This window comes from Rhodotorula toruloides (assembly GCF_000320785.1).
Source record: "Rhodotorula toruloides NP11 unplaced genomic scaffold Scaffold2, whole genome shotgun sequence".
Lineage (NCBI taxonomy): Eukaryota > Fungi > Basidiomycota > Microbotryomycetes > Sporidiobolales > Sporidiobolaceae > Rhodotorula > Rhodotorula toruloides.
The window spans coordinates 300,218-323,403 of record NW_015622962.1 but is presented as its reverse complement, the minus strand read 5'-3'; the positions used below and the strand labels follow the sequence as shown (position 1 = coordinate 323,403).

General features: G+C 61.8%; 8 protein-coding genes across 8 annotated transcripts; 4 read left to right on the top strand and 4 right to left on the bottom strand.

Annotated features, from left to right (window-relative positions):
• Positions 1 to 332: 332 nt before the first annotated feature.
• On the top strand, positions 333 to 1,853 carry RHTO_02800 (3-hydroxybutyryl-CoA dehydrogenase; the record flags this gene model as incomplete). The annotated part of the gene is made up of 6 exons (XM_016416473.1): positions 333 to 512; positions 636 to 800; positions 868 to 1,048; positions 1,130 to 1,261; positions 1,337 to 1,569; positions 1,650 to 1,853. The coding sequence occupies 6 exons, from the start codon at positions 333 to 335 to the stop codon at positions 1,851 to 1,853; spliced, it is 1,095 nt and encodes a 364-aa protein (XP_016276192.1).
• Positions 1,854 to 1,995: 142 nt separating this feature from the next.
• RHTO_02799 (NADH dehydrogenase (ubiquinone) 1 alpha subcomplex 9) lies at positions 1,996 to 3,593 on the bottom strand (the record flags this gene model as incomplete). The annotated part of the gene is made up of 7 exons (XM_016416472.1): positions 1,996 to 2,725; positions 2,817 to 2,908; positions 2,986 to 3,080; positions 3,147 to 3,223; positions 3,324 to 3,397; positions 3,464 to 3,519; positions 3,578 to 3,593. The coding sequence occupies 7 exons, from the start codon at positions 3,591 to 3,593 to the stop codon at positions 1,996 to 1,998; spliced, it is 1,140 nt and encodes a 379-aa protein (XP_016276191.1).
• Positions 3,594 to 3,829: 236 nt separating this feature from the next.
• Positions 3,830 to 4,657, top strand: RHTO_02798 (acetyltransferase GNAT family; the record flags this gene model as incomplete). The annotated part of the gene is made up of 3 exons (XM_016416471.1): positions 3,830 to 3,898; positions 4,004 to 4,376; positions 4,440 to 4,657. The coding sequence occupies 3 exons, from the start codon at positions 3,830 to 3,832 to the stop codon at positions 4,655 to 4,657; spliced, it is 660 nt and encodes a 219-aa protein (XP_016276190.1).
• Positions 4,658 to 5,107: 450 nt separating this feature from the next.
• Positions 5,108 to 14,076, bottom strand: RHTO_02797 (pre-mRNA-processing factor 8; the record flags this gene model as incomplete). Its single annotated transcript, XM_016416470.1, has 25 exons — positions 5,108 to 7,428; positions 7,487 to 7,552; positions 7,618 to 7,693; positions 7,759 to 7,792; positions 7,858 to 7,870; positions 7,953 to 7,966; positions 8,065 to 8,086; positions 8,155 to 8,224; positions 8,304 to 8,412; positions 8,533 to 8,857; positions 8,919 to 8,958; positions 9,154 to 9,276; positions 9,371 to 9,391; positions 9,455 to 9,515; positions 9,580 to 9,647; positions 9,710 to 10,228; positions 10,287 to 10,397; positions 10,457 to 11,318; positions 11,376 to 11,695; positions 11,758 to 12,022; positions 12,085 to 12,302; positions 12,365 to 13,465; positions 13,591 to 13,809; positions 13,951 to 14,015; position 14,076. Coding segments are annotated over 25 exons (7,044 nt in total).
• Positions 14,077 to 14,382: 306 nt separating this feature from the next.
• RHTO_02796 (viral A-type inclusion protein repeat containing protein) lies at positions 14,383 to 18,363 on the bottom strand (the record flags this gene model as incomplete). Its single annotated transcript, XM_016416469.1, has 6 exons — positions 14,383 to 14,472; positions 14,545 to 14,865; positions 14,919 to 15,026; positions 15,083 to 16,215; positions 16,275 to 16,493; positions 16,566 to 18,363. 6 exons carry the CDS (start codon positions 18,361 to 18,363, stop codon positions 14,383 to 14,385), a joined length of 3,669 nt encoding a protein of 1,222 aa, XP_016276188.1.
• Positions 18,364 to 18,786: 423 nt separating this feature from the next.
• Positions 18,787 to 19,857, top strand: RHTO_02795 (uncharacterized protein; the record flags this gene model as incomplete). Its single annotated transcript, XM_016416468.1, has 4 exons — positions 18,787 to 19,115; positions 19,169 to 19,301; positions 19,359 to 19,491; positions 19,550 to 19,857. 4 exons carry the CDS (start codon positions 18,787 to 18,789, stop codon positions 19,855 to 19,857), a joined length of 903 nt encoding a protein of 300 aa, XP_016276187.1.
• A 653-nt stretch (positions 19,858 to 20,510) lies between these two features.
• On the top strand, positions 20,511 to 21,796 carry RHTO_02794 (uncharacterized protein; the record flags this gene model as incomplete). The annotated part of the gene is made up of 3 exons (XM_016416467.1): positions 20,511 to 21,336; positions 21,378 to 21,725; positions 21,795 to 21,796. Coding segments are annotated over 3 exons (1,176 nt in total).
• Positions 21,797 to 22,002: 206 nt separating this feature from the next.
• On the bottom strand, positions 22,003 to 22,872 carry RHTO_02793 (Extracellular membrane protein, CFEM domain protein; the record flags this gene model as incomplete). Its single annotated transcript, XM_016416466.1, has 5 exons — positions 22,003 to 22,120; positions 22,184 to 22,303; positions 22,370 to 22,473; positions 22,571 to 22,723; positions 22,792 to 22,872. 5 exons carry the CDS (start codon positions 22,870 to 22,872, stop codon positions 22,003 to 22,005), a joined length of 576 nt encoding a protein of 191 aa, XP_016276185.1.
• Between the last annotated feature and the right edge of the window lie 314 nt (positions 22,873 to 23,186).

Here is a 23,186-nt window from a genome sequence, read left to right as displayed (position 1 = left end):
CGACGGTGAGGTTTCCTTGGTGGCCAGTATGATGAGAAGCATCAAGCGGAGTTCTGTCGCGCCCTGCTCAGCTGGAATGGAAGCCTGTTGGTGATCAGAATCATGGTCGTCTCCCACCCTCGTCCGCCAGCTTGACTCCGTTCAGCGCGGTCCACTGCGTGCGAGGAATCAGACGTTCACGCTGCATTCGCGCATACTCGTCAAGCGCTATGTCGCCGTTAGAAGGGAAGCCGCCGGGCAAGTTTGCTTCTCTCCCTCCGTCCTCGCTCGCAACTCGCGTCGCAGGACTCGCCGACTGCTGCTCTGCTTTCTTGAGACTTGCTACGACGACCATGGCATCCCTGCGCATGCTCGCTCGTTGTTCCCAGCGCGCTCTCCTCGTTCCCCACATCGCCCCGTTGCATTCACCTGCCAGCAAGCGCTCGCTCTCGACAGACGCCGATGGGATTGACAAGGTCGCAGTGATTGGAGCAGGACAGATGGGCATCGGAATCAGCTACGTCGCGGCCAAGGTGCGCTCACTCTTCCTCACCTCGCCTCGCTCGTCGAAATTCGGCTAACCGGTTCGCTCACTTTCCGCGCGGGAAAACCAGACTGCTGGCGTAGACGTGCTCATCTCCGACAGATCTGCTCAGCAAATCACGAAGGGTCTGCAGTTCGTCGACACGCTGCTCGGGAAGGAGGTCAAGAAGGGAAAAATGAACAACGAGGAGGCGAACCGGGTCAGGTCGAGGATCAAGGCGGCGAGTGAGAACGGGCTGCAGGATGGGGAGTTTGCAGAGGTTGATCTTGTCGTCGAGGTGCGTTTAACGCGTTCGAAACGGCCGAGGACCGAGGAAAGGGCAAACTCATGCGCTTCTTTCGCAGGCCGTTTCCGAGAACCTCGCCGTCAAACAGACCATCTTCTCCCAACTCGCGACACATCTCCCTCCTCATGCCATTCTGGCGAGCAACACCTCCTCCATCTCGCTCTCGACTCTCGCGGCGTCGGCTATCGACCAGAAGACGGGGCAGAGTCGGGCGCGGCAGGTCGTCGGCTTCCACTTCTGTGCGTCTGGAGTGGCCAGACGGACTGTCTGACACAAGGACGACCTGGGCTGACGTTTCTCGACCCGGCTTGACCTCACAGTCAACCCCGTCCCGGTCATGAAGCTCGTCGAGCTCATCCCGGCTCTGCAAACCGATCGCTCTGTCCTCGAGACTGCTCGAGGATTTGCCGAGCGAATGGGCAAGACCGTCACGCAGTCCGCTGACACTCCCGGTGCGCTTCCGTCTTCGCCTTACCGGCGTTCGCAAACCGCAAACTGACAAGGCTGACCATTGACAACCTGCGCAGGCTTCATCTCCAATCGCCTCCTCATGCCCTTCATCAACGAAGCCATCATCGCTCTCGAAACGGGCGTCGCAACGAAAGAAGACATCGACACGACTCTCAAGCTGGGCATGAACCACCCGATGGGCCCGCTCACGCTCGCGGACTTTATTGGATTGGACACGTGCTTGAGCATCATGGAGGTGTTGATGCGCGAGACGGGTGACTCGAAATACAGGCCTTCGGTCTTGCTTGGAGTGAGTTCGCGATTCTTGCCCTTCTCGCTGTCTCCGCTCGCGAAGACTGTCCGCTGATGCTTCCCTCTCTCCGCCCGCAGCGCATGGTCTCGGCAGGCTACCTCGGCAAGAAGTCAGGCCAAGGCTTCTACACGTACACCGCGCAGCCTCCCCCTCCACCTCAGAAGGAGCGCAAAGACGACGGAACGGACGCCGACCCGCCCTACGGCAACGCAGAGGGTGATGTCGATGTTGGCCTTGGGCGGTTGTTGCTGAAGAGCATCGGGGTGGACAAGAAGCAGTAGATGCGTGGCTGTGAATCCGAATCTTGCAGTGTCCCTCTCGCGCGCTCGACGCAAAGGAGGGGTAGTGACTGAACGAAAGGAAAGCGTGTACAATTGCCTCGGACAAGACCACCTCGATACTACCGCCTCGACAACCCGCGATCTAATCCAACGTGTGGTACTGCTGCTTGCGAAGGGGGATTCCGCCGTGTTGGATGGGCAAGTCGGCGTACGCTGACGCACGGTACCTCCTCAAGTAGACGATGGCGATGTCCTCCAAGACATCGGGCTCGATGCCGAGGTCGGCGAAACCCTTGACGCCAGGTGCGACGGGCAAGTCGTCGATGAACCTCCGGACGACCTCGTCGGGCGAGAGGGTCGGCCACCACACGAGGTCCCATGCGCGCGCCATGAGCGAGAGCAAGGGGCGGGGGAGGTTCGGGCCCTGGAGCTTCTTGAGCGTGTAGCCCTCGACGAGCTGGAGGAGCTGCTCGAAGGTGTAGGTGCGCGGGCCGGGGAGGGCGTACGTCTCGCCGAGAGTCGACGCGGCGGTGTACATCGTGTTGAGCGCCGAGGCGACGTCGAGGACGTGGACGGGCGCAATCTTGGTCTCGCCGTGATTGACGCGGAAGACCGAGGGAGAGACGGCGAGCGTGTTGAGCAGGCGGTCCTCGTGGCCAAACATCCATCCGGGCTTGACGATCGTCGCGTCGCTGCCGAACGCCTCCTTGACGGCCTGCTCGCCCTCGAATTTGGTCCGGTAGAAGGCGGAGGCAGAGTTCGGGTCGGCGTTCAGGTGCGAGACGTGGACGAAGCGCGAGACGCCGTTCTGCGCTGCAATGCGGGCGATGCGACGGGCTCCGGAGACGTTGACATCCTGGAAGTTGAAGTTTCTGCAGAACATGAGGTGTGTGAACGGCCTGTCCTAGAAGAGACGCGAGATAAAGAGTCTCATCGCCGCATCGTCATCCCGCCTCGACTCACTTGGTGGTGTAGTCACGACCGACAAGGTTGTAGACCGTGTCCGAGTGCCGCAAGCACTCCTCGATCTGCGTGTCGTTGTTCAAGTCCCATTCCTGTGCGGTGTGAACAGCCCTTATCAGCAACTGTCCCTGACGAAGGACTGTAGAAGAGTGCGTGAGCGTTAACACACCATCGGAACGACCTGACCCAAGTCTCCGCAGACCTTCAAGTGCCGCGCCTCATCCGCATCCCGGTAGGGCACGACGACCTGCGTTCCCGCCTTCGCTGTGGGCGGCGAGAGCCAATCTCAGCTAGAGCCGACGAGACTAAAGGTAGTCGCGCTGAACACACCAAGCTTCGAGACGAGGTAGCGGCCGAGGAAGCTGGTCGCGCCAAAGACAGTGACGACGTGACCGGTCGTCGAGTGCCTGCGCGCGTCTCGAGAGTGTCAGCTGTGTGCCCGCAAATAGCAGGCTAGCAATTCCTCCTGGAACGCCTCGCGCGCAAAGGGCCAGCAACGGCACTCACCTGCCTCCAGGTCCCGAACCAAGGAACACCCGCCCAGGCTGGTTCGGCGCCGCCACCAGCTGTCCGAGTCCTCGCTGTGGGCACGCAAAGCAGGTCAGCGACAGTCCAGGGCGCCTGCTGAGCGAGTTTCGGCGACTGACGGTCTGGAGGGGAACGGATTGGCGAAGCGGTTGTGCGGCAGCGGCGGCCGACGAGACTGCGCGTGTAAGGATTGTCAGCAGCTGCGAGTACGATGGTGACGGTCTCGAGCTCACAGATGCGCTGTGCCATCGCGGGCGTGCGGTTGATGAGGACGACCAAGAGGAGGTCGGCGGAGGAGGGGTTGGCTTGGTCCACACCGCTCGGCTCGCCTGGGCGCTTGCTGGAACACTCTGGCGGTGCTGTACAGACTCTACGGACTCAGACGAATCCGCTCGTACTGCTCACGCTCGTCGAGTCGCCCTCCTTGAGCCGCTCTTGCTCTTCCTCCTCTCCCTCTCACTCGCTTCGCTAGGACGGGCGTAGAAATGGCTCGAGTTGTGCAGAAACCCGAGGTGGAGCTGCTGCCGGTCACGCAGGAGGACTTGCCTCTCATCGTGCGTCTCTCTTCCCGCTTCTGTTCTTCCCGAGCCTCGCGAAAGGGTGGAGTCGTGAAGTCGCAGGTACCTGTGGAATCAGCACTAACACCGAGTCTCTCACAGGCTGAAGGGCACCTCGCCGCTTTCCCAACGTTCTACGCTCCCCTCGAACCCTCCTCCAAGCTCCCGTCCCACGAAATCCGCGTACAGCGCTTCACCATCCGCCTGTCCAAGATCCTCTCCCGTCCCGACACGCTATGGACGAAAGCTGTCCTTGCTTCGGGCCCCGAGAAGGGCAAGTTTGTTGGGCTGGCGGTCTGGCATGCGCCTGGTGCGCCAGTTGTCAATCCTAAGAGACGGTGGATCGAGGGTGCGGCGGAGGAGAGCGAAGAGGACAGGCAGGCGTGGGATCATGTCGATATGGAGGCGTGGGAGAAGGTTTGGACCGAGTGGGACGCCGTGAGGGCGCGGATCATGGACGGGAAGGACCACTGGTGTGCGTTGCGGCGTCCTTCCTCTCTCCCCATAAGGATTCACGCACTCAGTACTCGCTTCACAGACCTCTGCCCCGTATGGGTCGTCCCCGGCTACCAAGGCCTCGGCATCGGTCGCAAGCTGATGCAGCAAGTCCTCGACCTGTGCGATGCCCAGCAACCGCCTACGCCGATCTACCTCGAAGCGTCGAAGGAGGGCAAGCCGCTGTATGAGAAGCTCGGGTTTGAGGTTGTCGGAACGAGCGACTATGTCGAGATGGTGCGCTGGGGGAAGAGGGAGTAAAACGGGCCGAGCGGAGTTGGCTCGCTAAACTAGATGTGCTCTTCGTTAGACCCTCGCAATCTAGACGTGTCTTTCATTCGCTCTGGCCGTCGGTGGTGCGGAGAGTCTGCGGCTCGGGCTTGCACTCGCTGCGACGGTTTCGACGAGCAGTCGCAGAGGCGCACGGCTCTGAGGAGCTGCGGCGAGCAGAAGAAGGGTCTTGAGGGTCGAGTGAGCCGTTCTAGCGGTAGCAGCGAGCAGGCGAAGCGATGGGCAGCGGGAGCGAGTGAAGCGGAGGAGGAGAAGAGCATCCGCTGCCGTCGTGAGACTCCCTCTCAAGTTCTTGCACAGCTCGAACGATCCTGATGATGCAAGCGTACAGTGAAGACTACAAGGAGGCGCGGAACGAAGGAAGGAAAGAGCTGACGGGAGAGGAGGGAGGAGAAAGAACGACCGCAAACAGCCCGCCGCTTAGGCGAACGCATCCTCAGCGTCCACGCCCTCGTCCGTATCAGCTCCGGCCACGAACTGCGAGAAGTGCGCGGGCCGGTGTTCGGGCGCCCAGTAGGGCATGGGCTGACCAACCAGCGTCACCGAGTACGGCATCGTCGGAGAGAACGCCGCGCCGAGACCGGTCGAGTACGACCAGACGCCGCCGACGGGTGCGAACGTCGAGCCGAGGATGCGGTCCGAGAGGAGGAGCTGCGCGCGGTCGACCATCGACGCCGGATTGTAGCCCGCCGGCGAGTTCGGGTCGGCGTTGCGTCCCCACTCGAACCCCTTGGGCGTGAGCGCGTACGCTGCGAGCGAGAGCGATCCGGGCGTGAAGGCGACGGTGAGGAAGATGGACGACCCGTCGATCTCCGGGTGCTGCGCCATGAGCTTGGCGAACAAGCATGCGTCGGCCGGCGTGAGCGACTGCGTCTCCTGCGCCTGCGTTGCGATGATACCAACGACCTTGAGGTCGGCGAGAAGCGAGTGCGACGGAAGGTCGTTGACGAGCTCGATCGAGCGCTGGCTCGACCGCTGCGGGACGACGGCGACCGCCTTGACCTCGACGACGCGGGCGTTGTCGGGCGCAACCTGGCCGAAGAGGTACGCCGCGACAGGCGCACGCAAGTCGGCCGACGTGACGAAGCTCTTCATGATGTTCTTGGCGAGGACGAAAGTCGGCAACTCCTCCTTGACGTCGTCGTTCGTGACGTAGACGTGCTGGAGACGGAGCGGGATGTTGGTCGCCGAGATGGCACGGATGCGCCAGTCCGTCTTCGAGCTGAAGACCTGCTGCTCGTACGCCGTCGTCGTGACAACCTGGATCTCGTCGCCCTGCACGTTCGTCGTCCGGGTCTGCACGGCCGTGACCTGCGCCGCCGCCTCGGTCGATTTCTCGATCTCCGCCATTTGCTGCCGCTGGACCGACGGCGCCTGGATCTCCATTCCCAGGATGATGTCCCTGACCTCGGAGGAGGTAAGGGATGCCGTGTTGACCGAGTTGCGCTTGCCGTAGTCTGCGAGGATGAGGTCGCGGAGCGCAATCTCGACACGCATCCAGTCCTCGTCGGCGAGCGTCGGCCAGACGTGGTGAGGCTCGGTGACGGTGTTCTTGTTCGGCCGGAGGATGATCTTGGCCTTTTCGTTGTTGACGTGAATGGCGCGGAGGAGGAGGATGAGACGGGAGAAGGCGGTGTACGACGAGATCGACTTGAGCCAGTCGTCGTACATGTTCGAGAGGACCATCTGCGGCTGAGTCGCGCGCAAGATGAGGTCGCCGAACTTTTCGAGCTTCATGCAGGCCTGGAACGGCAGCTGGAGCTCGGAACCCTTGATGACGATGTTGGGGAAGTCGAGCAAGTGGACCTCGAGCGGGTCGAGCATGCCCTTGCGCGTGACGATGACCTGCTTCGGCTGCTCCTCGACGGGGAGCGAGCGGACGAGCGCGGCGACTTCCTCGGCAGTCTTCCACTTGGCGAGCTGGCCGAGACGCTTCTGGCCGGCCCAGACGGACGTGTGGATGATCTTGATGAACGCCTGGCCCGTCCGCGGGTTGAAGATGAAGATGGCGCCGTTGATCGGCTTGGTCGTCAGATTTCCCTCGAACGTCTTGTGAATCGTGACGCGGTACACCTGGGTGTCGTCGACGAACCAGATGATCTGGTTGCTGAAGAGCTCCGAGTAGTTCTGCGAGTTGAGGTACGGCTCGGTCGGCTCGGACGAGTACAGCTGGAGCGACTTGCGGATGCGCTCGCGGAGGACGTAGAGCGCCGGGTTCGCCTTCATGACCTTGCCCATCGCCTGCTGGACGAGCGGCTTCATGCCGGGGATCCAGTTGCCGTACGCCGAGTGCAGGTTGTACGCAAGGTCGATGCCGATGAGCACGCCGGTCGGCGACGGGTAGATCGACATGTTGTCCGACGTGTAGTCGAGGAATTTGGCGCGTGTGTACCGCTCAATGTCGTGCGAGTCAAAGTCGCCCCACCGGAGCTGGACGTCAACCCAGTACTTGGCGCTCGTCGTGCCGTCCATGACGTCCTTCGAGTCGGTGAGCAGCGACGGGCGCGTGACGTTCCACTTGTACGACGAGAAGAGGAGGATGTCGGCGCAGGACGAGTTCATCTTGTACGACTTGCGCGGGTGGATCGTCTCCTTCTGGACCGTCTCGATCTGCAGCGCCTCGAGCTCCTGGTCGAAGACCTGGCACAAGTCCATCACGACCGACTCGTGAATCTTCTGCCACAAGTGGGCGCGGAAGATCTGGATGAGCGAGATCTTGAGCGTCGGAATCTTGCCGTGCACTGCGGGACCGGATCGAGGTCAGCGGCGGCGCTACATGTGAACGCTATATTGACGCACTGAAGACGCCAGTCAAGTCGAGCTGGACCTGGAAACCGACGTAGACGTTGGCGCGGTTGATGGTGGCTGTGAGGCGGGAGGAGAGGCGAGTCAGCCTTCCCGTCCGACGGTGTCTCGAAAGCTGAACGCACGCGACCACCAGAGAGTGAAGCGACGGTTCGGCACTTGCGAAAGACCGGAGCGCTGGGCGTTCGTGAGCTTCTTGAACTGCGGGCGAGGAGCGGCAAGGTGAGCGACGGCGGGTTTGAAGGGGACGAGAAAACCGCTCGTACCTTCATCGATTCCTCAAAGCCCGAAGACTTTTCCCTTCATAAACGAAGAGAGAAGCGTTAGTAGATAGTCGGGAAGCAGGGAGAGGAGGCAGGACGAACCAGAAGAGACCCTCTGCGAGACGACAACGACACAACAGCGCCAAGGTCAGCTTCTCGCGCTCAATGCGCACGACAGAGCAGGAGTAAGAGCGCACCCCAAGTCGGGAAACTGCGAGCGAGGAAGAGTAAGGTTAGCGGAAGTTCGAGGAGGAAGTCCAGCGGCGGCGCCAAGCTGCTCGGGCACGACAGAAAGGAATATAACGCAACGCAGTTGCTTTAAATAGAGTGTCTGGAACCCGGTAAATCCAAAAAACGTCAGTCTGGGGCGTCGGAGAGGCAGGAGAAAGCCCAACACACGCTCGAGGATGCCTTCGACGCCTCCCAACGCCGCGATGACGTCGACGCGGTAGTTGTTAAGTTGCCAGAGCTGTGTGAGGCGCGGGCGAGGTCAGCGGAAGTTCAGAGGAGGAGAACTGGGAAGTAGACGAGGAGGAGGCCGAACGCACCTTGCCATCGTGGCGCTGCGACGTCCACCAGAACGGATTCGCCTTGAGGAGCTGGTACTGCTTCCACTCGATACGGTTGCGCCATCCCTTGTCGTATGCGAGCGTGTGCCTGCGAGGCGAAGAAGGGAGGAGGCGAAGGTCAACCTCCGTCGCTCGCTTCCGGCGCGCGCAAAGTCGGCGAGCCCGCGCCGCCAGCGTATCAAGACGGATAGAGATACTGCAAACGCACCGGTCCTTCTGGAAGAGCGTGTTGATGCGGGGGATTCCGCGGTCCCACGAATCCTCGAGATCCTCGAGCGTGAGGCGGCGGTTCTGTGCGTTCGCCTCCTTGCGCTTCATCGCATACTCGGACCAAACGCGCGCCGAGTCGAGGAATTCGGCCTCCCACGGCTGGATGTAGCGGAACAAGTTCGGGATGAGGACCTCCGAATTGCCGCCGCCCATGCCGGCGCGGAAGTGCGTGATGCCGGTGTCGGTCTGCTTGCTCCAGCGCAAGTCGGAGGCGGGGATGAGGATGTGGCCCATCGAGAGCATGCCGAGACCGCCGAGCTCCTCTGCGAGTTGGCAACAAGGTCAGCTCATCGGAACGTCCTGAACGGGTAAAGCGGTACTCACTAGGCGTGTAGAACACAGCCGGCGGGAATCGAGAAGGCATCTGTAGACGTCGTAGAACGAGGAGGAAGCGGAGAAGGAAAGGAAGAGGCGGAGGAAGGCGAGTCAGCGCAACGTTTTCTCTGATGTTGCGACCTCGCCGGCCGCCCAGCGAGCTCGACGGTCGCTCACAGACGTCTTCGTATGCTGCTCTGGCGACCAGCGATGCGAAGGAGGGAGCTAAGACGACGGCACTCACCTTCGAGTTGAGGCCGATCTTGACGCGCGTCTGCACCTTGTTCTCCGCCTTGACGAGCACGTCGAGCAACTCGTTGGTGTGGATGACGGCTTCGCGGTAGTAGGTCATGAGACCGATGATCGCCTGCGAGAAGCACGAAGGTCAGCGGAAGTCGGGAAGGTCGACATGGCGGCAGCTGTGAGCAGCATGGTCGTCGCGCGTAGCCGCGTGAACGCACCGTGTTCCACTTGTTGATGACCTGTGAGGAAAGACGGGCCCAAGTCAGCGAGATAGAACCGAAACTGTCAAGTCACCAGCTCACCTTCGAGAAAGGCGAAGATCCCGACGACATGAGGATGGCGCGAATGCGGTTGTTGAAGGCTCTGCAGATGAGCGAGTGAACCCGTCAGCAGAAGTCCAGACGATGTAGCGAGTGGAAGGGCGCACTCGATGCCGGGGTTGCTGACGCGCAGGAACGCCTGCGCCGTCCGCTCCTTCGTCCCGCCGTGTACGAGCTGCGATCGCGAACATGTCAGCATGTGGCCGTCGACAAGAGTTCACGCAGGCGCGAACTCACGTTCCAGACGCCGTCCTTGAGGGTAAAGACCTCGTTGACGTTGCGAATCTTGGGCAAGATGCGAACCTCGAAGCCGGACATCGAGAAGAGGAGCTGGGGGTTGTCCTTCGAATAGACCGAGACGAAAGTGTCGTCCCAGTCGATGGTGGTGAGGGAGCGCGGCAGGCGGTTCTTGATGTCCCAGAAGACGGCGCGTCCGAGATTGACGTCGTGCTTGATGAGGCGCATGCGGCAGTCGCGCGGCCAGCACTTCTTGTTGTTGTAGCCGATCAGGTTCTCGTTGTTCGGGTCCGGGTTCGCGCTGAGGTACCGCTGGATGAGGTCGCGCGACTCGTCGGCCGTGAAGCGGAACATGATGTGGATGCGGTCGATGTATCGCGAGTAGAGGCGGATCGGGTGGCGAGTCTCGGTCTCGGTGTCGCGGTACTGCAGGAAATTGTTCGGCATCTGCGGCGGGCCGGCCATCTCGCTCGCGCGCTGGAGGCCGAGGATGAGCAAGTCGAGGATGAGGCCGTAGTACTGTGCGGGGCGAGCGAGCGTCAGTGAAAGTGGTAGAGACGCGGAGAGGCGCATGCACCTGGAAGATGAAGCCCGAGAACTGGAGACCGCGGATCAAACCGTAGGCGTTGACGTGCGACATGTCCTTGTACGTGATGACGATGTTGTTCTTGGCCGTGCAGTAGTCCGCCTGCATCGAGGGAAGTCAGCGGGCGGGGAGGGGTAAGACGGGAAGACGCGCGGACTGACCAAGTTGTGGTCCATGATGAGGCGCAGGAGACGGTTGAGCAGGGTGAGGTCGATCTTCTCGTACACTTTCGAGAGCTGCGTCTCCATCATGACGTTGCACTCGCCCTCGCTCGTCTCCCAGACCTCGTGGAGGTTGTTGATGCCCTGGCACCACTTGTAGACGAGGAGGGGAGGCGGCTCGGTATCGGCGGGTTTGATCCACGACGGGAAGAGGCCGCGCTTGTCCGCCTCGAAGTAGAGGAACTGGTCGAGGTACGCGTCCGTGATCTTCTCGATCGGCTCGATGTCGTAGCACGGGATGAGTTTGTCGTACGTGTCGAAGAACTCGATGCCGGCCTCCTTGAACGCGCGCTGCGTCAGGAGGAGACGCTTGATGCGCGAGAGCGTCTCGTGCGGGTTGTCGTATGCCTGCTCGATGAGCGCGAGCTCCTCGCGCTGCGACTGGTTCAGGCGGCCCTTGACGCTGTAGGCCTCCTTGAGCTTCTCGAGCGCGAGGACGAGCAGCTTCGTGTCGTGCTTGTACGACAGCGGAGGGAAGGGGATCGGCGCGAACTTGCGCGACTCGAGCCAGTGGACCGTGGCCGAGTAAATCGCGACGGCCTCCTCGGACGAGACGTACGGGCCGTCCTTGAGGTAGGCGTTCTGGCGCTCCTGCTCAGCCTTGAGGTACAAGCGAGTGAGACGACCGAGGTTCTTCTTGGCGACAGTCTTGTCGACAGTGGCGCCACGGCGGATACGCTCGCGGTTGTAGTGCGCGACGGACGTCCACCAGTCGGCCTTGGCCTTGACGAAGCGGAGGATGATGTTCTCGATCGCCGTCGGCATGCCCGGGACCTTCCAGGGGATGTTGGCCTTCCAGCAGCTGCGGGAGAGACCGTCGTCAGTTCGGGTCGCGAGGCAAACGGTCGAGCGAGCTTACCGCCACGCCTCAGACAAGTGCTGCAAGATGGTCTTGGCCTTGTTCTGCTTGATACCCTCGGGCATCATGTCGAGGATGTCGTGCATGACGGCGGCGCGGAGCTCGAGGTCGAAGTGCGAGTCGACACGCTGCTTGGTGACGGTCTTGGCGACGCCCTTCGAGTTGCGACCCTCGAACTGACGGGCGAGAAGGTTGCCGAGCCAGCGCTCGAGGAGCGGGACGATACCGCGGAGGAAGAAGAGCCAGACACGCCAGCCGGGCGCCCAGAAACCGACACCAGGACCCTTGCCGACCGGGCCCGTGTTGAAGCGCGTGTAGATCTGCACGAACGACAGGTGAGCGGACAAGCGGAGGATGATCGAGGAAGGAAGACGGCACGCACGACGTGCTTCAAGTCCTTGCACATACGGATCTGCCTCATGAGCTTGTACTTGTAGCGGTACATGCCGGTGAGCTGACCGACGTGGGCGAAGGTGAACTGGAGACCGTCGGCGAGTTGGAAGGCATCGACATTGCCGAGGCGGTACTGGACGTGCGAATCGACGATGAGCTTGGTGAGGCGGAGGATCTCGCGACACAGGTGGAAGGCGTTTCCGAAGCGCGACTTCTTGCGCTCCTTGGTCGTGAGCGTCTTGACCGGCTTCAAGCTGCGGGCGCAAAGCCGTCAGAAAGAAAATCGCGAAGGAAGGAGGAGCGGGCGGGAACGCACTTCATGTTGAAGTCGAGGTGCAGGTAGTTGAGGTTCTTGCGGTGGATGAGCAGGTTGAGCATGTTGTAGCCCTGCCTGCACACCTGGAGACCGGCCTCGACCCAGTCGATCGTCGTCGTCTGGAAGAACTTGGTGCCCTTGAGCTGCTTGAACAAACTTTTCTTGATCTGCGGCTTCGGGTGGCGGTGGTGCAGCTGGTTGAGGACGTAGCACTTGAGCTGCGACGACGCGGGACAGATCAGTTGCGGGTCAAATCGTGGGGAACGAGAGCGCAACGCACGAGCTTCTGGTACGAGACGCGGACCTTGACCGGCTGGCCAGGCGGGCAGTGCTCGAGGTACCAGTTCTTGACCAGGGGGATGTCCTGCGCACGAACGGTGCGCCCGGAGCGCTGGTTGTACGGGTACGGCGCCCACCACAGCGCGATCGCGTCGGCGGTGCGGTCCGTCTCGAGCTCGGCATCCGCAAGGAACGGCTCGCACTCCTCCGGCAGCTCAAACTCGTCGTCCTCGCCGTTCGAGTCGCCGCCAAACACCTCGACCTCGTGCGGGACGAGTTCGTTCTTCGGCGCGACGCCGCGAGACGAGATGGGGTGGATGATCGGGTCGAAGTAGAAGGCGGGGAGGTCGGGGTCTTCGGTGCGGATGTAGAGGTTGTGCGGCTCGTGGTAGACGGGAATGTGGACGGAACGGGGCCGCGAGTTGTACAGGTGCGGGAAGGCGATCTTGTACTCGGTGCGGATCTGCTGGCGGATGATGACCTTGTTGATGTCGTTAAACTCGTTCCAGTCGTCGTCAAAGTTGTCGGACTCGCGGAAGAGCGGTTCGAATCGAGGGCCTCCCGGAATCGCAACGTTGAGCGCCTTGGCCGTGAAGAACGACTTCGGCTCGAAGAGGTAGAAGTAGTTGCGGTCGTTGAAGTCGGAGAGAAGAGTGCGACCGAAGCGGTACAGGTTGGCCATCTGCGGGAGGTCGAGCGTCCACAGCTTGTACGACGAACCGTTGACGTGCGGCGAGTCGATCAAGGGCCGGCCGTCGTAGAACCACTCCGCGATCGGGGCGTCCTCCTCCTCGTCAAGCTCAAGCTGGATAGCCTCGAGCGGCTCCGTGTCGAGAACGTTGTCGCCGTAGTCGAGAGGAGGCTCTTCGTCGTCGAAAGGCGGGAACCGCATGCGCTTGAAGTGCCGACGGTCACGCTTCTCGCGACGCATCGCGAGCCACATCGTCGCCCACTGAGCGTGGTAGACGGGCGGGATGACCTTGGGGACCTCGTTGACGAAGGTGATGGCGCCGGTGATGTGGTACAGAACAGGGACCTCGCGGACCTGCTCCCACGGCATCGGCATGTTCTCAAGAAGCTTGAGCACGGCGTGAGGAACGTACTGCAGGGGAGAAGTCAGCATCGCGCAACGGACCCCGCCATATCGTCCGCCGCCAACCGCAACCCTCCTTGCTCGATCCTGGGCATCCACCAAACCCTCCGCCGGTAGCGAAACGTTCAACACACCTTCAAGGCGCCGAGATGCACACGCTTGTCCTGCCTGAACTTGCGGTTCGACATGTCTCCGTGATCCCTGATGATCTTGCGCAGGTGCTCCGCCGGCAAAGGCTGCTTGCCCGTGTCGATGATGCCCGTCTTGCGCTTGTCGCCGAAACGCTTCGCCTGCAGTGCCCGCCACTTGCGCTCCTTCTGCGCGAGCTGCTCCTGCGACATCGCGACCGGTTCCTGGTGGAGGTGAGGAGGAGAGGGTCAGCGAAAACAGCTCCGCCACGCGTCTTGGAAGCGTCGAAGTTGCGCCATGCGTGTGCACTGATCCTAGAGAGTACAGACCACCTTCATCGCGGTCGCCAGAGGGAGTGGGCTCACTTGGTAAACTGGGATGCTCGTCGCACCCACCTCGGGCGGGAAGAACCCAGGCGGCGGTCCGCTCACTGCGAGCATGTCGTTAGCCTCCGTAGCAAGTGCCAGATCCGCCAGAGCTGAGCGCGTACTGCTGGACAGCTGCGAGGTGGCGAGTGGTGGAGGGCAGGTCGTGAGTTGCGATCCTCGCGGGGCGGAGCGATTCCTCGTCTCGCCTCTCGCTCGCTCTTATGGCTCGAACTGACTTGCTATGCGATCCAGACACCGTTGTGACTCTCTAGACCAGTCAAGGAAGCGCCTCGACAATCGCCACCGATCCGCTTCCTCTCTCCTCTTCGTCAAACAGCGTTCTGATCCCACTGAACGGATGCACCGGCGTTGCGAGGTCTAATGCGACATGTACAGATGATGCTGAGCGACGCGCTTGACGAGCGCCGCCTAGTGCGGTACGCTAGACTTGGCGGCGAGGCGGCGAAGCTCTGCGGGCGTAAAGTGCAGGACGACGCCAAGGACTTGGATGAGGTGTGGCTGCAGACGAGTAAAAGTGTCAGACGTCGAGGCTGGAGGGCGTGAAGCGCTCGCGGAAACCAGGGAACGCACCCGCATCTCCGGCTTCTCGAGGAACTGGAGGAGGATGTTGCGGATGTATTCAAAGTTGAGCGCCTCGTCCCCGTTTGCCTTGGCGCCACCAGCGAGACCGCCCGAGATCGATGCAGGCGGGCTCGTCGCGGACAGCGGCGGTGATGCCGGACCACCGATCGTCGAGGCGAGCGAGGTCGTCGATGCGCCGGCAGCGGGAAGAGGTGCGACGGACGGCGCACTCTGTTGCGAAAAGGAGGAGAAGTAGCCGACGCCGGGGTGACGCTGCTTTTCGGAGAGCAAGACGCCCGACTGAAGTTTGCGGAGTTCTTCGCGCAGAGTCTGCGGGGAGAGGGAATCAGCGAGAATTGGCTTCTCTCGTTGAGCATACGCACCTTGTTAGTCGACCGCAGGTTCGACTCGCGGGTCTGCACCTCCTCGAGACGCGCCTCGAGCTCCGACATGCGCTGCAGCCGGTCGTTGAGCTCCTCCTTCGCGGCGGCCTGCAAGCGATACATTGTCAGCAAAGGATCGTAGTCAGCCGGACAGTGATACGCACCTCGCCCTGCTGCAGGATGAGCGACTCTTCCCGCACCCGGTCGAGCGCGGCCTCGACCTTCTTCAGCCTCGCCTCGAGGTCTGCCCTCGCCTTCTGCGCCTCCTCAATCTCCTTCTCCCGCTTCTGCCGGTTCTGAACCGATTCGGCGAAATCGACGTCCTTCTGCGCCAGCGCAGCTCGGAGTCGTTCGACTTCCTTGAGCCGTTCCTGCAAGTTCCGGCCCATCTCGTCCTCCGTCTCGCGGCGGTCTTTCTCGAGTTGCGCAGCGCGAGCTTCGAGGTCGCGGACCTTGATGGCATGACGAGCCTCAGCCTCCTCGAGAAGCCGCCTGGTTGTTCCCTCGTCGCGCGCCGAATCCTGGCGGTGTCGCCGTACGCTGTCGAGCTCGTCCTGCATCGCGGCGATGCGGTCCTTGGTCTCGCTCAACTCATACTCGAGCTCGGCAGCACGAGTCTTGAGCGCCTCCTGGTTCGTCTCGCTCGACTCGATCTCGGCCTGTCGAAGCTGGAGCTGGTCGAACACCGAGTCGCGCGCGGTCGTGAGCTCGCGAACAGTCGTCTCGAGCTGCTTGATGCGCGCGTCCTTCGCCGCCAGCTCCTTCGCCTGCTGCGCCTTGGCCGTGATTGCATCGAGCTCGAACTGTCCGCGCTTGTTGGTTGAGTCGCGGTCAAACTGCTCCTTGAGCTTGGCCGTCTCGCGCTCGAACGACTGCTTGAGCTTGTTGATCTGCTGCTCTTGTGCGCTTCGGAGGGCGACGATCTCCGAGTCGAAGCGGGACCGGTCGGCCTTGAGCGTCTCCTGCGCCTGCTGTTCAGACGCACGCAGCCGCTCAAGCTCCTTGTCCGAGTCCTCCTTCTCCTTCTCGTTCTTGACCAGCTTCTGTCGCAGCGCACGAAGCAGCGACAACGCTTTGACGCGCTTCTCCTCTTCCTCCTTCGCGACAATCTTGAGCTTGTCGTATTCCTCCGACGCCTTGGCGATCTCGGCGCGAGTTTGCGAGGCGGCTGACTCGGCGGCAATGAGCTTGGCGTCCTTCGTCGAGAGCTGTTCCCGCAATGAGCCGATCTCGTCCTGCTGCGACTTGTGCTCGAGGCGATGGGTCTCGCGAAGCTCTTCGAACGACTCCTTCTGGCCTGTAGGCGGGTAGTCGTCAGTATTCCTATCGGAGGATATGTAGATGGCGGCGGCTTACGATCGAGCTGCCCCGTCAAGCGCGCGACCTCCTTTACCGCCATCTCAGCTTTGCTCTTCATGTTCCGCAGCTCGTCCTCGAACGCTTGTACGTCGTCGACGCTGCCGAGAGGTGTCAGGCTAGCGACCAGCTTATCGAGCGAAGCCTTGAGTCCGGCGAGATGGTCATTTGGCGAAGGTTTGGAAGGCACGGCGGGAGGCGACACTTCATCGACGGCTACTGCGGTCGCGGGTGCTGCCGGATCGATCGTCAGCTAACGGTGCAATACGAGTGATCGAAAGCTGAACGCACCAGGAACTGCCGCGTCCTCCTTAGTTGCACCAGGTTCCTCGGCCGCCTCCTCCCGCGGCGCCTCTTCAGCCTCTACAACGGGAGGCTCCGGCTTAACCGCTTCGACCGACTTCTCTGGTTCCTCAGCATCAGCAGGCGGTGCCACGACATCCGCCTCCTTCACCTTCGCAACTTCCTCCCTCGCCTCTGCAGTTTCAGCCGATCCGATCTTCTGCTGCTCGACCTCCGTACCGCCCGACTGCTCCTCAACATCCGCCATTGCCGACACGCCGGCTGGTTTCTCCTCCGCCTCAGTCTTCTCGTCCGCCCCCGCCGTCTCGCCGTGCTGAGACGTAGCTGTCGAAGTTTCGGGGACGGAGGTCGGCGGCTGTGAGTGCGTTGGCTCGGTCGATGAGGGCGCAGTCGTGGGCTGGGTCTCGGTGAGCGAGGCAGTCACAGGTTCGTTGAGAATGATAGGTTCGACGACTGCCGTTTCCGAAGGCGCGGCTTCAATCGATTCGGGTTGTTCGTCGGCATCGTTAGGTGGGGAGATGGCAGGTACAGGTTCGGGTGCGGCGAGTGCGGGCGCCTCCAGCTTCTCCGCTGTCGGAAGAGCCGAGACTTCGTCGGACGCGGCGGGCGCAGTGGTCGATTCCGAGTCCTCCGCCGCATGAGCGTTCCCCTCGACAGCCGCCGTGACCGGCGCCAGCTGCTCCCCCTCCTTCTGCTCGACAACCGCATTCACCTCGGGCTCGGCTGACGTAGGTGCCTTATCGCCAGCAGAGTTCGGAGCTGGTTCGGTCGAAGCGGTTTCTGTCGTCTGAGGTGCCGACGTCGCATCCTGGAGCGGGACGATCTCCGGCTTAGTCGACAGCGCTGCGTTCGCAGCTTCTGGTTCCGGCACCGCTGCCAACGGTTCAGGCTCCGTAGCAGCCCCCTTCTCTGCATCCTCAGCCTTCGTCCCTGCCCCCGCCTCTTGCTCCTTCACGTCTTCCTCCTCAGCTGGCGTCTCGCCCTGAGGTATCGCAGGCGTTCGGATGCCGACGCTACCGACACCCCATGCGTCATCGTCCTCGCCTTCTTCGGGAGTCGGCGGATCGAGTAGGGATGAAGGTTTTCGGTCGAGAGGTGCGGGTCGGTCGGGAGGTGCGAGAGAAGAGGATGTTGCGGGGGTCGCGCCTAGGGTCGTGGATGCCGGTGGTTCCGAAAAGTCGACGAGGGGCGCATCAGAGGTCGCTGGAGGCGCAGGCGAAGGAGCGACTTCACCGACGTCGACCAGCTGCTCTTCGACGACCGGCTTCTTCTCCTCGGGCGCATCTTCCTCCTTCTTGATGCTGATCAGCTCCTCCTCCTTGATACTCCCTTCCCTCTTGGTCGGGTTTGCGAGAGACGCCGCCGGTCTTGCACTGTCCGAGCTAGACCTCCCGCCATCGAGACTCGCCCGTGCAACCGTGTCCAGGCTCTGCCTGCCCTTCCGCAAACTCGCCCGCAAGCTGCTCAGCGCCCCCTCGGCTAGCTGACTGGCGCTCTGTTGCGCATTCGCGATTGCTGTCGGGCTGAGAGGCGAAGAGAGGTTTCCGAGTCCGCCTGCGACTGACTGCGCTCGGGTCGCGATGCTGTCGAGAGAGGGGCGAGTGCGAGAAGAAGATGGTGATGCTGCGGGGGAAGATGCAGTGCGAGCCGGTTGCTGGCGCGGAGGAGACGTCGGATTGGCTGCGGTAGAAGTCGAAGGGAGGCCTTGGGCAAGGGTGTTCTCGAGGTCGTGCAGAGACTCGTTCAGCTTGTCCGAGAGGGACTTCAGGTTGAGTCCGCTGAACATAGTGGCGCTTTCAGCGAGTATGCGGACAAAAGGGAGGCTCAGCGAGTGCATGAGCAGACGAGGCGAGGTGAGAACGCACCTTGTCCCGCAGGCCGGACTCAGCGCCTCGCGTTTGGACTTCAAGCGCGTTAAGACCTCCTCACAGTTTCCCACACACCGCCGATCGTCGTTCTCGTCGGAGGAGAGCCGAGTTCGTGTCGTGAGGTGGGGAGGCTGGCGGATGCGAGGCAACAGCACAGACGGACTGCCCAGGCCCGTCAATCAATCTAGAGCAGCAAAGGAAGCACAGCAAGCTACACAGGCTCCCCGCAGCGGTGCGAGTGCCGTGTGGACGAGGGCGAGGAGCTGGGTTAGCGATGAACCCTTTGCTCACTCCGCACGTCCTCGCTCTTTTGGCTTTTTGAACGGTTAAAGACCACCAGAATGGCTCGCGGGAAAGGCACGCCACGCCGTACACGCGAACTCGCCGACGACGACGACTTCTCGCCGACTTCGCCTTCCTCCCCTCGACGAGCAGCAACTCCTCCCGCAGCGTCGCCTTCGCGCCTGGCGATGAGTGCTACGGCGCATCCGACAGCGCCCGAGAAGCCAGGCAGGGGCCCGCTTCCTGCGAGCGCCGAGACGACCTACCACCAACGCTTGAGGGGACTGCTCGTCGAGCACAGGAAGGCAAGGAGAGCTTGGAGCGAGCTGGTGATCCGTGGGTTGGTGGGAAGGACGAAGGCGGTGCTGGAGCTTTGGGTCGACGTCGAGTGCGTGCCGTAGTAGCTTTTGACACTTGCTCGTACTGACCCTTCGCTTGCAGACTCGCACTCAAGGCTATCTCGAAGCAGTCTTCCTCATCGTCAACGACGGACGTCCGTGCAGGCTATCTCTTTGCACAGTCGGCTAAGCTGTCGGAGCAGGTGGCGGCCGTCGAAGGTATCTTTGCGAATCTGGTGAGCCTGCCTTCGTTCGCTTGTCGCTTGTGACCTGCACTGACGACCCGCGCGCAGACCGAGACGGTCAACGGCATGCAGTCGATCTGCGAGCGGGCCGAGTATCTCGTCATCGAGGCGGCCAAGACGCGCGGGACGCTGTTTGCTTTCCGCGAACCGCTGTGGGTGACATGGCCGCTCGCTCGCTTCGGTGCGCAGCGTTTTTCAGTGCACCGATTTCGCGTACCCTGACACGCTCTACCCCGCAGCTGATGGCATCCAGGCTCTCACCACTCCTTACGTCCACTCGCTCGCCCTGGTCCGCCGGCTCCTCGACACACTCCTCACCTTTCCCGTCCTCCCTAGCGCCTCCACCTCCTCTCCTCTTCTCGACACTGCTCCGACTACCACTTCGAAGGCAGAGAAAGACGACCGACCTCGCCCGTCGAACGAGCAGATCCAGGCGTCGCTCTCGCTTCTCGCCGTCCAGCCGCTCTTGCCGGGCAAGGCGAACGACTGGGGCAGCGAGGGCTGGGAGGAGGTCATGGCCGTCGAGGTGGGAGGCTGGGAGCGATGAGGTCGCGCAAACTTTGTGGGCGAATTTGCCTGCAGAAGCGCTTGCGACCTCGTCGGCGCGGGGCGCTCTCGACGCTCCGGACGATGGGTGAGGATTTTTCGTCCGATTTGAGGCCGGAGACGCGTCAGCAAGTCGAGTTGAACCGACTTCGAGCGGACTCCAAGGAGCAGAACGCGGGACCCGTCGTGCCGACGCACGTCCGACGGCGACGAGCAGCGTAAAGCGGAGGCTCCAAAGTCTCACGTTCAAATTCATGGCGAACGGAGAACCAACGGGTTGGACAGCGGCTCCGCAGACTCGCAGGATCCCAACTCTCGTGCAATCCTCGCCTCGCTTCGGCTCCTGCAACTTCGAGCCTGCGCTGTACGCTTCATTAATCGTTCGAGGGAGCATCGGGACTGGACGAGGCGCCTGTGGCCACGACGACGCCCCGTCTCCCCCGCGACGCCTCTCTCCCTCCTCCTCCTCACTCGCTCCCCTTGCTCACCGCTTCGCCTGCTTGCTGCTACCGCTCGAACGGCTCACTCGACCCTCAAAACCCTTCTTCTGCTCGCCGTAGCTCTTCCGAGCCGTGCGTTTCCCTCCCCAATCCTCATCACTTCCATTCGCTGACCCGGCTCGTACTTGCCGCACAGCTCGCCCAACTACGCACCATGGTCCCTGCACTCCCTCTCGAGATCTGGGAGCAGATCATCACGCACGAAGAATACTCAAATGCGACTCTCGCGCGCCTTTGCCTCGTCAACCGCCAGATTGGCATGCTTGCTCGGGCAGCGCTGTACCTCGACGTCGTGGTCAAGTATCCACGCGATTTCTTCTACAGTGACAATCCGACTAGCGCTCAGCAACTCGTCGATGCGCTTCTGAACGGTTGTGGGACAGACTTTTTCCCATCCCCCGCTCTTCTCGTCCGCAACCTATGCACGAGCTGGAAAGATCCTCTCCCTCGGGACGAATACGTCCGTCCGTACGAACTGCCGCAGGCAAACCTGGTGGATCAGCTTGTCAGGGGCTGTGAAAACGTCCGCCGTCTGGAGCTGTGGTATTGTTCACCGTCTCTTCTCCGCTGCCTTTGCGCCATGAGACACCTGCATCTCCACCACCTTCAAGTGCACTGGACGAGTGAGGCGTGGCTTCTCCTGCAGCAGCAACCTTCCCTCAAATCCCTTGTCATCGAGCCCGACAGTTCGCAACCCAGCTGGGATAAACTAGACAAGATCGGGCCGCTCCCTTTGCGTCTCGAAACCCTCCAGCTTGCGGGATATAGGATGGACGTAACTAGGTCGCAATTCCGTCTTCTCACCGAAGCTTCGACATCCACCTTGCGTTTCCTCCGCCTCGCACTTCCGACTTCTGACGATCCAGGCGTTTCCGACTTCCTCTGGTCGTTTTCCCATCTCGTCGGACTCACGCATCTTTGGCTCGATTGTGAGGATTGGATGCTCACAAAGGCGAGGAAGATGGACACGACTTCGGCGAGTACGGTGCCAAGTTGATCACGGCCATCACGAGCTGCCCAGGGATCTCTCGCCTGACATTGAGCATGTACGAGGAACAGTACTACTACGAAATCGAGGAGGTGATCTGGAGCGTGCTCAACCACCTCGACGAGTTGACGCTTCCGCCTCGCCTCGAACGTCTCGATCTCTCCCCACTCCACGTGTGGTTGCCGCTCATCCAAGGCAGAATGAGCTTGTCGGCATACCCTACACTGCGGAGCCTTGGCTTCGCCATGCGGCTAAAGCGAGGCATCGTCTGGCAGCAAAAAATGCTGGCGCACTCCTTCCTTGATTGGTGTGACGAGCACGGCTACATTTCAGTCGACTTCGACGATTCCTACAACTACATCATCTACGCACAGGAGCTCTGTGAGTGATGTCTTCCGCATACTCCCCCTACTGCTCGCCGGCGGCTAACTTTGATCCTGCCCCTGGTAGGATTCCGTCTCGCTTTCCGGCGCGATTCCCCTCTCTTGCCTTCGCCTCTACGATACTGTCACTCCTCTACGATACTGTCACTCGTGGTGCATGCTTTGTAACGTTACGCATCGCATTAAAGGAGAATAAGACGCGAAGAAGCGAAATCTACAAAAGCCCTGTCCCGATGATCCCGGAACTCCCCCTTCCGCACTGCCTCTGAGCTATCTTAGAGAGCGAGGGCAGCGCCGGCAGCGATGAGCGCAGCTGCGCCCGCACCCTTCGAGAGGAGGTTGACGGAAGCGCCGGACGAGGGCTTGTTGCTGGTCGAGGCGGAGGGGGCGGAGCTGCACATCGTCATCGAGCATCAGTACGAATGTGCGAGTTGAATGAGAGAGGGAGAGACGAACCCTGCGGCGGTCGAGGAAGCGGCGGAGGAGGAGGCGGCCGACGAAGCGGCGGCCGAGGCGGAGGATGAAGCGGAGGAGATGGCGGACGAGATGGCAGAGACGGCGGACGAGGTGGCGGAGCTGTTTGATGGCGAGAAGGTCAGTTGAATGGTCGAAGCGAGGGAGGGCACGGAGAGCGAGACGTACGCAGCGGCGGACGACTGGGTGGCGGAGCTAACGCCGGTCGCCTCGGCCGTGCGGGACGCGAGCGACGAGGGGATGGCAACGGTGACGCCGACCGACTGGCAGAACTGTGTGTCCCGAATGGGAAGAAACGTCAGTACGGGACCTCGCGACCTTCTCAGCGAGACTAGCCACAATGGTTGTGGGTGAGAGGATGGCACGCACCTGCTCTCCGAACGCAACACCGGTAGCGAGATCCTGAGGAGAGCACGACGTGACCATGCAAGCCGAGACGCCATCGATGAAGGTGTTCGAGTCGCAGAGGCACTGGGCGTCGGTCGCGGCGCACGAGGTCAAACCGGCGGCGGTGGCGATGCACTGGATGACGCTGTGAACGAGCAGGCGGGTCAGTGGGGAGGGGGGTCGAGCGAACGAGATGAATGGACAGACCAGGAGGGGGCGGTCTGGGCAAAGACGAGGGCCGGTGCGAGCGCGACGGCGGCGGCGATGACGGCGTAGGGGCGCATGTTGATTGGGTTGAAGGAGTGTGAGGAGAAGCGAGCGTTCGAAGCGAGTGACGCGAGAGGAGTGAGGAGAAGGAGCGAAAGAGAGAACCGAGAGGCAGCCAAGCGAGTGGGATCGAGTCGGCCACCGCTCCGTCGATTCCCTGAATGGGCAATGCAGCGTCTTTTGTTGCCCCGCGAGCCTGAATGTGTTGGCGGGGGAGAACAAAAGCGCACGAGGAGAACAAAGGGACGCCCGACATTTCGTCTGGGACCAAGTCGAGCAGTCTCATCGCGAGGAGGAGAGCGAGGCGAGTGAGCGCGCCGTCAGGAGTGGC